Source organism: Rhineura floridana, chromosome 4, assembly GCF_030035675.1.
Source record: "Rhineura floridana isolate rRhiFlo1 chromosome 4, rRhiFlo1.hap2, whole genome shotgun sequence".
In the NCBI taxonomy this organism is placed as follows: Eukaryota; Metazoa; Chordata; class Lepidosauria; order Squamata; family Rhineuridae; genus Rhineura; species Rhineura floridana.
Window position 1 is genome coordinate 29539644 of NC_084483.1, and position 12214 is coordinate 29551857.

General features: G+C 40.5%; 1 protein-coding gene across 1 annotated transcript; it reads right to left on the reverse strand.

Annotated features, from left to right (window-relative positions):
* Positions 1-2908: 2908 nt before the first annotated feature.
* On the reverse strand, positions 2909-11313 carry C4H13orf42 (chromosome 4 C13orf42 homolog). The gene is made up of 3 exons (XM_061626055.1): positions 10897-11313; positions 7238-7388; positions 2909-3153 (listed from the first exon to the last, which is right to left on the reverse strand). The coding sequence occupies exons 1-3, from the start codon at positions 11311-11313 to the stop codon at positions 2909-2911; spliced, it is 813 nt and encodes a 270-aa protein (XP_061482039.1).
* Between the last annotated feature and the right edge of the window lie 901 nt (positions 11314-12214).

The following is a 12214-nucleotide window of genomic DNA, read 5'->3' on the forward strand; positions in this document are numbered from 1 at the left end:
AAGTAGGAACTAATAAAGGCTTGCTTACAACTGACATTCATTGGGGCCTGCATAACTGACTCAGATATCCCTACAGCAATAAAGAAAAACACAAACTTTTAAAAAACTGCTGGATGCATGAGTACCTCCCCCCCCACACACACACACTTTTCTCTGAGGGCTTTTTTGCTGCTGGGGTCAAGACAAAAACGGTTTTTCCTAAATGAAGGAATTCAGACTCTCTAAGCAGGCTAGGCACTCATTTTGCATAAGAATTTGTAACCTTTTGAACTTTACCACATCTCTCTTCCCCCTTTTTTGCTGCTAGATTGAGAATGAAATGTTTGTTATGTCTTCCCCTACAACAACATATATCCATTGGAAGCCAATGAGCATGAAAGGGGAATGTGTTAGTTACTGAGAAGAGTCTTCTCAGTAGCTGACTCTCCTCCTTTTACTCTGATTGGCTCCAGTCAGCAGGAAAGGGCCAGGAAGCATGTTAGACGACTCTTCTCAGTGGCTAATACACTCCCCTTTCATGCTGATTGGCTCATAGGATGCTGGAGACATAGGGACACCACTTGGACCTGGCTCCCCAAAATTAAGAGTTCTAAGATCCCCCCAAGACCCTGGACAATTATACCCGTTTGGCAGGGAAGAGGCTGCACCTCTATGTGCCCTTCTCCACTTGGCATATTTAGCTGATCATTTCACTAATCAACCTATTCTGAAAACTGTTCTTTTAATTTCTGCTCCATTTTGTTGTAAGTGGTACTTTGAGTTGTGAGCATCCACTCTAGTGCTGATGCAAAGAAAGCAAAGGTCCAACAATAACTTAGGGCACTTCCATATGACCTGTTGATTGAGCTTATATCCTGATTTGTTTGCAGAGGTTAGATGATGTTGGCTATTTAATGAGCACTCATTCTGATTTGTTTGCGGGGAGGTTAGATGACATTGCAACAAAGCAAGTGTTGTCTTACAATTTCCAGTGTATTTTCCCCATTCTCTTATAGCAAATAGTCAGAACTTTGGGGGAAGTGGGTTTATTGCTCAAGAGTGCCTAATCAGCTATAATTGCACAACCTGACTTTGGTGGTATGTGATTGAATCCCACCCCAAAACAGTGACAGTCTGGAAGAGCTTTCAGATGCAAGTATTAGAAATATAAAAAGAATAACTCTGCTGGGTTACAGCCAAGGTCTATCCAGATCCAGCTTTGTCCCTTCTAATTGCTCGAAGCACTACAAGAGAACCTGTTGTCTGAGACCAGTGTCACTGTAACACATAGGGGATTCCCCAAGAATAGGATGCCTGCCCTGAAATGCCATCCCAGTAACAGCTGTTTTCTCATGTGCTAGGAATGTGCCTGTTGGCAACACTTTTTGCTTTCAGACTTCCCAGAGGCAAAACATTTCAGTTTTATGTTTTGTGAAAAATCCTTTCCTTTGTTTCAAAGGTGTTAATTTCACTGGGTCTTTTCCCCTCATGCAAACATTACACATTGGATAAGCAACTGTCCCTTGTGGACATTTTCATCAAATCTCTATTTATAGTCCTGCTATCACGTCAGCTTTTCTAAACTGAAAAGTCTTTGGGCCTTTCAACACAATCAGAAAAGGTATGTTCCAGATTGTACATTTTCCTTTGCATTTTCAAGATCCAAAGTCAATGGCTCAATACATTAGTGCATTAAGAATGGCTTTATTTGTGTTCCAGCAGAGGAGCAGAGAGTATACAAATATGAAAGGGCAACAATTGTCGGGAAAGGTATGTTGTATATGTCAAAATAAAAAGAGATCAATTTATTACATTCACAACACTGCAGGAAAGCAAGAAGCTCTTTGTCACTTAAAAAATTAAGCCTAGATGGGCATTTCTGCTTCAGGGTTATTTAGCTGGGTAGTACATGTTGGCCATCAAATACTTCCTCTTCTTTTAAATAACAATAGAAACAAACTTAACAAAATGACATGACCATGGGAAAGGAGGTGTTGTCTAGCCCATATAACAGAACCAGAAATGTCCAATAAATTAACATAAGGACATTGAACTTGTCAAGGATTATCAATACCTCGGCACAGTCATTAACCAAAATGGAGACAATAGTCAAGAAATCAGAAGAAAGCTAGGACTGGTGAGGGCAGCTATGAGAGAACTAGAAAAGGTCCTCAAATGCAAAGATATATCACTGAACACTAAAGTCAGGATCATTCAGACCATGGTATTCCTGATCTCTATGTATGGATGTGAAAGCTGGAAAGTGAAAAAAGCAGGTAAGAGAAAAATCAACTCATTTGAAATATGGTGCTGGAGGAGAGCTTTGCGCATACCATGGACTGCAAAAAAGACAAATAATTGCGTGTTACAACAAATTAAACCAGAACTGTCACTAGAAGCTAAAATGATGAAACTGAGATGATCATACTTTGGAAACATCAAGAGAAGACATGATTCGCTAGAAAAGACAATAATGCTGGGAAAAACAGAAGGGAGTAGAAAATGAGGAAGGCCAAATAAGAGATGGATTGATTCCATAAAGGAAGCCACAGACCTGAACTTACAAGATCTGAGCAGGGTGGTTCATGACAGATGCTCTTGGAGGTCACTGATTCATAGGGTCGCCATAAGTCATAAACGACTTGAAGGCACATAACAACAACAACAAGGACAATTCGAAACAGACAAGCTATTGTGGAGGGGGTAGACCATCACAGCCTACAAAATATTGCATTTAGGAAATGCAATAGTATCTCTATTTAGTATCTCTGCTATTGAAGTATAATCTCAAGTAAAGATCTCTGAGCCATATGTATCACATGAACAGCTAATGCAAAAAAGACCCTGATTGTACAGAAAGGCCCTTCATTGTTTAGCCTGTCCTCACACATAAGGAACCCCACATTGGATGCTTCATGTCATTTCCAGTTCAGAGCTGTTCTTTTGGGCACATTTTGGGTTTGAATTTCAAAGTATTGAATGCTCCCTCCACAGCTTTAGGTAGATATATTGGATATCTTTCTAATTTCTTTCTGGAGCAGATTGTTCTTCCGTGGCTGCTTCTTTCTGATTGGCTTGTTGTCTTTCCTCCTTGGACAGCATCTTGGGAATGTCTCTGAGGGGCACGAAGAATCCAGTTGGAATGCAAGTTGTGTTCTCTTGAGCTCCTTACAACTGAAAGAGGGAACGAAACCTTTAGAACAGCGTACACTTTTTAATGAAGAAAGGCTTTTCTGAAAGTATTGTGGGCATGGCAGAGTGTTCACAATCACCCAGTGACATTGGCCATATTCACCTGTAACGCTAAGCCAAGATTTGTTTTACCCATAGTAAGTTGAACAACACTGGATCAGTTTCACAGACCAAAGAAACCAAACCTTGTTTTGTTCAAATTTGGTTTGTTCACCTACTTCTGACAGTATCAATCTGATATTCTAAATGCCTTCCCGGTACTCCTGTAGTGACATGGCCTCACTGCCTTGGCAGCTCACTTACTAAGTGGCCAGCTGCTCAAATAGGGCGAGGAACTCTCTTTGGAGATGTTCAGCCCCTCTTGACAAGCCCCCAGCCAAATAATCTTCCCTCTTTTTCCCCCAACACAGAGAAGCCCAATTGTTGTCTTCAGACCAGAAATCCTTCACCCTATCCTGCCACCCTAGTGGAATAGAGTAGTGTTTTCTCTCTCTCTCTCTCTGCAGCAGACTTCTGCCTGCATTCCCTTCAGATTTTCTTTCTTTCATTATTTGCTGTTTGAAGCGGTGAATGTGCAGAGCTGAAGGGACATGATCCCATGGACATTCAAACACTCCTCACCAGCCCTGAAGGAAATTCACCCGACGCTTCCTCCTTATTAGCGATCAGTATCTCCACTTCTCCAGCAAAGCATCACAGGGGAGGTTTGACCAAATGATTCCCCAGAGGCTACCTGAGAGGTAAAGACAGATGGAAAGGCAACAGCGGCAGCTTTTCCCAATGGGTAGTGGCTGCAGTGATGGGAACTGCAGCACCTGCTACATTCCTGCCAATCAAGCAGCTTTTAAGGGTACCTAGGAGCTCTGTCAGAACATCCAGGAGGCATCCTTGAGAGCAAGCCAAGAGCATTCTAATAAGTGACAGAAAATTGCATATGGGTCGTTTCTATGGCTGTGAGTCCCACAGAAAACAAAGAGTAAGGCATGTTTTTGGTGGGAAGAGCTGTCTGTCTGGAGCGTAGCGTAGTGGCAAATTCAGAAGTGCAGGGTCCCCTCATAATAGTCACAACTACCACTACCCCCTTTTTTTTTTGCTGCTGGGTTGAGAATGAGATCCTTGTTAACACCTTCTTCCACAACAACAGACATCCCTAGGAGCCAATAAGCATGAAAAGGGGGAGTGATAGCTACTGAAAAAAGGCTTCTCAGTGGCTGACTCACCTCCTTTCACTCTGATTGGCTCCAACCAGCAGGAAAGGACAAGGAAACATCACAGAAGACTCTTCTCAGTAATTAATATGCTCCTTTCATACTGATTGGCTCGTAGGATGCTGGAGATATGGGGACCCTGCTCTCAAAAAAGTAAGGGCCTAAGTCCCCCCAAGACCCTGGAAGACTACACCCCCGGTCTGGAATGTACATTTATATAGCATGTATATGTGGTATGTATACTGTCTCCCTCTCCTCACAAGTGCAGTTTGTCATGTCACATAATCATAGAACAGTAGAGCTGTAAGAGATCTATAAGGCCATCGAGTCCCCCTGGGTCAATGTAGGAATCCAAGTTAAACAGACTGTGATAAAATAGACTGTTGAGGTGAATCTCTCTTGTGGTGCAGCAGTCCCAGAGGGACGACTAATAAAAAGATGGGCAGCACTCCCTCACTAAGGAAGAGCATGGAGCTGACAACATTGTTACAGTTGTGCCATGTTACAGCTATGCTCTTATTTGACTGTAAAAACAATGAAATAGGCTTAAGTAAACATGCAATGATGCAGAAAGTAACACACTCAGGATGTTGTCGTTTAAGGAAGATGGTGCACCAGTCAGCAACAATGGTGGCTTAGGCCATGTTAACGCCCTGGGGCCAGGGGTGCTCAAACTTTCCACTCCATGGGCCCACTTGAAAGAGCTAAAAATGACTGTGGCTCACCAGTCACAATACAGTGGTGCAAGAGCAGAGCCAGTAACAAAATAGAGGCGGGGATGGTCATAATCAGCTGCTGCATAATAATTACTGACATAATTTTCTATTGATATGAATTTCCTCTGTGAAAATGGCTAAATTCTTTGCCACAGAGATTTCCTTGGGAAAAGGAGTTCAGTATTTCAGCTTTCCTAAGTAGGAACATTGGCTCTGGAGGTAGTCAGGCAGAATCTGGTGATCCTGAGGCTCTATGTGGAGATTAGAGAAAGACTTTTATTTAATATTTCTCCCCCCCTCCCACCCATGGCTCTGAAAGTATTTTTTTACTCATCTGTCATTTTTTCTCCCCTTTTTCTTTTCACACATAACTTTCACCCTATACCCCCTCAAAACTACCAGTTTCTTTTGTCCCACCTCCCTCCTCCTGTTTCAGTCACTTCTTCCTCCTATAACAGCGTCCGTCTCTTATCCCCTTCCTCTCTGTTCCCAGAATATTATTACTTTTGGAGCTGTGGCTGCTGCTAGTGACTGTCCAGCCCAGGGGGTGGGCTGCTGTGCGGAGGCCCACAGATGGTCCTTCTCAGCTCATTCTTTGTTTACTCTATGGAATTTCAGCCAGGGATGGAAGGATCTGTCAATTTCAGTTCTCTCAGTTTCTCATGATCCATTCTAGAATTCAGTTCTCCACATTTCTGCAGCAATTTGTGATTCCTCTTTTTTTAAATCCTCATGAAAACATTTGAGCATTTCTGTGCAAATTTCTCCTAAACATACTTTTGTCTGCAGTTTTGACAAATATACACATTTTCCTCCTAATTTCTCCCAATGTAATGCATTTTGGATGCTATTTGCACTAATGTATTCAGTTTATACACATTTTCCCCTAACATGTGCATTTTTGTAAACATTGCTTGGTTGGAAAACTGCATCACAAAATTCAGTGAAGTGCAAATTTTGAAGGATAGCTGTGTTTCGGTCTGCATATTGTTTCTGAAAGTGCAAATTAGATAAATGTGAACTGAATTGTTTTTAAGTGGCAGTGTAGATACCAGCAGTGGGGATGAGATGATTTAGGAAAGGCTTTCCTGAATAAAATGGCTATTGAAGAGGATCTTGAAGAAAAGTGAAGTGGACAAAGGAGATGAGATGAGATGGATACCTAAACCCAAGTGCTGAGACCCTGTTGAGCCTTCAACTCTTTTTGTAAATACCAGAAGCTCCCTGTGCACACTGCATCAGAGAAAGCTTTTGAAGCCAGATTTCAGCTGAACATCAGTAAGAACTTCCTAACTGTTAGAGCAGTACGGCAATGGAACTAATTACCTAGGGAGGTGATGGGCTCTCTAACACTGGAGGCATTCAAGAGGTATCCTTTTACTTGGATTTCTGCACTGAGCAGTGGGTTGGACTCAGTGGCCTTATGGGCCCCTTCCAACTCTACTATTCTGTGAGTCTGTGATGCTCTCCTCAGTTTCAAAATCACCTTGAGAAGAGAGATGGAGGGATGGGGACTGCTGTTACAAAAAAGAAAGGCTTCCTTCTTTTTGGCAAAGGCCTCCTTTTCCAGTCAGATGAGGCATACTGAGATTTTAAAAGCTTTTCCGTGTTTAAAATCATCTGTGGATATCTGTAAAATTTGAAAGGATAAGAGAGTTGGTTAAACCTTTTTTTTTAGTGTCAGAACAGGACTTACCATTTTTTTTGAAAGATGGAGTGATATTTTTTTGCCATGACACTGTATTTTAACCTGAAATTCAAACCTGATGGATGCTGCTCTATACTCTTAACAATTTTATTAATAGCCCTGAGGCAAATGAAAGGAAATATATGGAGTGTTTAAGGTACCAACATCACTTTGATTGAAATAAGATTATTTTCTTCTAGATTGTTTTCTATCTGCTTTTAATAAGCCCTAACACTCAATTTGCCCTTTTTATGATAGCGATTTGTTACACGGAAGTTTGCAGGAAATTAACAAGGAAGACTCTGAGATCATTGAGTGAGAAGTCGTTCTCTGCCCACTCTTCTTATATTTTAAATTTGTTCATGAACAGTGTGGCATTATTAAAAATTTTAAAAATATGTCATTTATCTGTTGTCATTCAATACCTCCCAGGGAGATATCATATGCATATTTACCATCAAAATCAACGTCTGCGTGTGGTAGATGATCCCTTACAACAATTTTCCGACATCTTTCTGCATCCAACTCTGCAATAATTGAGTCAAAATAAGCTATTGCCTCAATTACATCTGAATTGAGCTGTGAGACTTTTCTCTCTGTTGAGATCTATGGAACAGAATGATATGACAGTCGTTCAGTTAGAATAACAACTCAACATACAAGAATATAAAATGTGGGTTTCTGGAAGGACCAAAACATTGGAAATGGACTTGCTAATGTTGTCCAACAAAAACAATCCTTGATCACCAGCTAAATTGTTTTTTTTAACCCTTTGCTGCTTATGTGTGTTTGGGCTGCATTTTAAAGTTATTTTTATCCTGTGGTTTTATATCATGTGGGTTTAATGTTTTATTATTTTATTATTGTTTTAACTGTATATAAGAAGCCTTGAGAACCTGGTTTGGGTCAAGTGACAAACTCCAAAACTAGGAATCCAAAACTAATCAAACAACTTTAGGGGAAGTTCCAGTGTATGCCATACATGTCACATGCATAGCACCATGTGAACAGGAGGTGGTGACAGAGTGGCTGTTGTTGTTGTTGTTGGGTTCCCGTGCATCATGTAGTACTTGCATGAGAACAAGGAAACAATATAGTGAGGGACTGGATGGTCCTCTTGGTCTCTTCCCTGTAAATATACATAGTACATAATAAGAATAGGACAAATCCAATCTTATCCAGGTCAGTCTATGACACAAAAACATTGAAGGCATTGCTGGCCTTGTGAATATTTTTATACCCCAGCTTGTATCAAGCAGCAAGAATGGGCAAGACAAACAAACCTGCAAAGATGTAAGCTTTCCCTCGAAATTGAGAAACTACTCAGTAGGCTTCAGGGAGCTGAATTCAATCAAAATTATGTGTACTCTGGCTCAGAAAGCCAATGCTATGGAAGTTGTGAGTCCAGGATTTCCTTATATTCTCAAATGTTCTACTACCGTGAAATGTGGTTATTGGTTGGTTCTGTTACTTGAATCCTATGGATTGTTTTAATGAACTATTTCTCAGGGCACCTCTGTTGCAACTTGATATATATAGTTGTCACCTCTTTTTCTGTCAAAGTCTCTGCACCTTTAACAGCTGAATTACAGAGGGGAAATCATAAAGTGAAGCTTCCTGTCACCACATTTCCATACTTGGAACAGCACATCCTGCTGAATTACCATCAACAGCTTATAAGTTAAATCTTTCCACTAACTCAAAATCAGTCAAAATAGATCAAGGCAGCTTCCCAAGATTTTTTTGTACTCAGGACAAAAAAAATGAAATGGTATAATCCCAGGCGAGCTGTACAGTGTGGTCTTGTTTGAATGTGTAGATTAGCTCAGGGAATAGAGGCTAGGCAAAGAGGTGAATTTAGGAGCACAACTACAGTAATAATTGCCTAAAATAGGACTATATAAATCCATACTGAACAAACAAGAGAAGGATCCAGTGTTATAATCCTATAGTCTTCCTGTGACAAGCCCATTTAACAGAGTGAAATGTACAGTAAACATAAGCATAGGATTGAGCTGAAGGATTGTTAGTACATAAAGTTACTTCAGTTCAAAGAGCTAACAGTATTTATTTATTTAAAATATTTCTATCCCGCCCTTCTACCCTATATAGGGCACTCAGGGCAGCTTACAATAAAACTGAGCATGTGCATAATAAAATTGTACACAATAAAAATCACGAAAACATTAAAATAAATTAAAATACATAAAATGCAATTAAAATACATAAAATAATATATATACCTATACACACACATACACACATATATGCATATATAGGGAGTGGTACTGAAGGGTACTCAGGGAACGATATAAGTCCAGGAGACTGTGTGTTTTAGAAAACAGGATTAAAATGGGGCACTAGGAATCCTGGAGCCTACTCCCAGTTCTTCAATACATACCTCCTGTGTGAACTTGGACAATTCACTTAGGCTCTTTATGCAATGAAAACTGTTATTCTTATGAGTACAGGGACATCCGTGTGGTCCCATGGATAGCACAATATATTAGGCCCCCAAAGACTGCCCTTCATAATCTCAGCCTGGGCATGACCTCAATGAATGACTGTGATGATAAAGCCACTGCCCCCCAACATCATTTTCTTTTCTATTAACTGGGAACAATAATTGTTATCACATGAAGGGCTGTTCCAAGTACAAATAATAATGCATAGTTTACAGTGCAATCTTATATTTGTCTTGTCAAAGTAAGCCCTATTCAGTTCAATGGGGCTTACTCCCACATATGTTGGGATCAGATTGCAGCAGTAATTACAGATTTGACGGACAGAAAGTTTTGTAAATATTATTGCCAAAGTTTATCAGATTCTCAGATGCTACCAGTTGGGAGAATAGTATAAAATGCCTTATAGGTCAGATCTATAATTGCCAGAAGGGTCCCAATATTACTGAAAAGGCACACAGTTCCCTTTCCAGCTGGGCTGCAACAATCATGCTGAACAATTATCTCTATGGCTGCCTTTCTCTTTTCCTATCAAGCTGTGGCATGCAAAGGGTTTAATGAAGGTGACAAGCATGTGTAAATGAGTGTGAGAGAAAAAAATAGTCACAACCTCTTGCTTTGGGTCATAGAAACATCTTCCATGTCATTTTTATGGCACAAGAAGGCATTTTGTAAGTTTCAGTGGTTGCATCTGCCTTATTTCACCACACATAGGCTGCAATCCCATATGCATTTACCCGGAAGTAATTCCTTTTGAGCATAGTAGGACTTACTGCTGAGTAAACATATATAGGAAGGCACTGTTTGGATGCTGGAGTAGCTGTAGCACAGGCCTGAGGAACCTTTGGCCCTGCAGATGTTGCTGAACTACAACTCCCATCATCCCTGATCATTGGCCATGATGGCTAGGGCTGCTGTTAGTTGGAGTCCAAAAGCATCTGGAGGGCCAAAGGTTTCCCAGCCCTGCTGTAGCTCTTCAAATCTTTGTTGGCACTGCTGCAGCTAAAGGAATAAGTTACTCAACACACTCCTAATAATATATCTACCTGTGAAATGAAAGCCAGTTTTTTAATCATCTGAGAGTAGTTACCATGGTCATAAAGAGACAGATAACATATTAAAATGCAGAACACATTTATCTGGAAAAAGAAAAGAAAACCAAGAAGACAAACTTGTCAAAAGAAGAAGCCTCCATAAAACACAATCTACAGTTATTGAATCCTCCTTAGCCAATGGCTGTAAAAAGGGATGGCTTCAGTTTCTTGAAAATACACTCCTTCCAGTCATTGTCTGCACTGCTAAGAAAGTTTCACATTCCAATTGCTCAAGAGTTTTGCTTTTGTTTGTTTTTTAAATCAAACACCTGCCATCTCACTAGACTTGGGGTTAGAAGATGCAATACTGCCCCAGTGGTAGTCAGCTTTTAAGTGAATGGTGTGTTTATGTGAGAGTGATAGGTGAATGGAGGTCTCCATGTAAGTTGTATTTGAGAGTTCTGTATAATGGGTGCGTGTGGAAAAAAAACAATGGGGAATGGACCCAACAAAGCTATTGCAAACAAAAACACATCACATTTCCAGGTCAATTGTGCACATTATTATCATACTTCTACAAACAATGTTTTCTTTGCCATGGGATTCAATTGTCCCTACCTTGGAAGATTGTATGGGAGGAGGTGGAGCTGGTGGCTTTTTTCTTGTCTTGGAAGATTTTGTAGAAACAGGGGACATTTCAGGCACTCTGTCAATGGACTTCAAATCTTTGATGTTCTCAAGGTATTTTTTCCTCAAGGCTAAGAGATCTTGTAAGTACTGCAAACAGTCTTGAGTCTTTGAGTACATATATGCCCTTTCTTCTTCCTTCAGCTGGAGGCAAGCAACTGAATCTAGGCTGGTGGTACTTTTGCTTTTTTTCATGGGTTCACTGAATTTATGCTTCTCACCTCCAAGTACATACATTGAAGTGCTACGGATCAACCGGACTGCAGAGCCATCACAAGTAGGGATGCCATCAGACAGACTCCTCCTGCGGCAGTTGGGGTGGAATATTGAGTGAATCTTCCTGAACATTGTGCAGTTCCTTCATCACCTCACTCATCTACTCTTCACCTTCAATCGAGGACCCTGCTTTCATGGCTCTTGCCTATAGCAGAAAGCAAAACTTTGTGCCACATACACTTTGTAATTAGAATCCAGTTTGTTGCCGATTAAGCCTTCTGCTTATCTGTCTACTTATTTCAGATCATTGCCAATGATGAAATAATACAAATTTCTTCAGTCACATACTTCCTTAGTTAACCTAAGTGGTTGTGCGGCTTATTGCTTTCTTTGTGCTGACCATGGTACTGAACCACTCTTCTAAGTAAAGAATTGTGTTAAAGAAACACATTTTGCTAAAAGGTGATGAGAGATGGGTTAGTATAGCTGAGAATTTCAAAAGACTAATCTAAAAGATTCCGACAAACCAAGGTCCCCTGCATTTCCACCGCTCAGCTCTATATTGGATAAGCACATTGCAAAACCAGGCAGCAGTTCAACTGTTGTTTGAAGGGATTTTGTTTTCTGTGCTATGGCAACAGAGATGGTTACAGCTATCTGATAACACCATTGTTGAGGATACAGTGGACTAGGATATCCAGATCCATTACAGCCACTACAATAGCTTAAGCACAGGAGACCAGCCATCAAATAAAACTATGTTCCAAAACACATATGCCTAATAAACAAAGATGGCTTAAAATGTTTAACAAAACCAGCCTAACAGATTGTTCAATACTAACACAGAGAGATTCCATCAACTCTTGTTAATTTGGCCCAAAGTTTTATATACCACATACCAGAGCTTGGAAAAGTTACTTTTTTGAACTACAACTCCCATCAGCCCCAGCCACCATAGCCACTGGATTGGGCTGATGGGAGTTGTAGTTCAAAAAAGTAACTTTTCCAAGCTCTGCCACATACAACCTCTGTG

What these genes read in the sequence shown, in the direction of transcription:
- C4H13orf42 (XM_061626055.1), bottom strand. Translation starts at nt 11,313, where the DNA reads ATGTTCAGGAAGATTCACTCAATATTCCACCCCAACTGCCGCAGGAGG. An exon ending in CTCCCATACAATCTTCCAAG is followed by an intron (nt 7,389 to 10,896) that starts GTAGGGACAATT and finishes TCTGTTCCATAG; the next exon opens with ATCTCAACAGAGAGAAAAGT. An exon ending in CGCAGACGTTGATTTTGATG is followed by an intron (nt 3,154 to 7,237) that starts GTAAATATGCAT and finishes TCCCTCTTTCAG; the next exon opens with TTGTAAGGAGCTCAAGAGAA.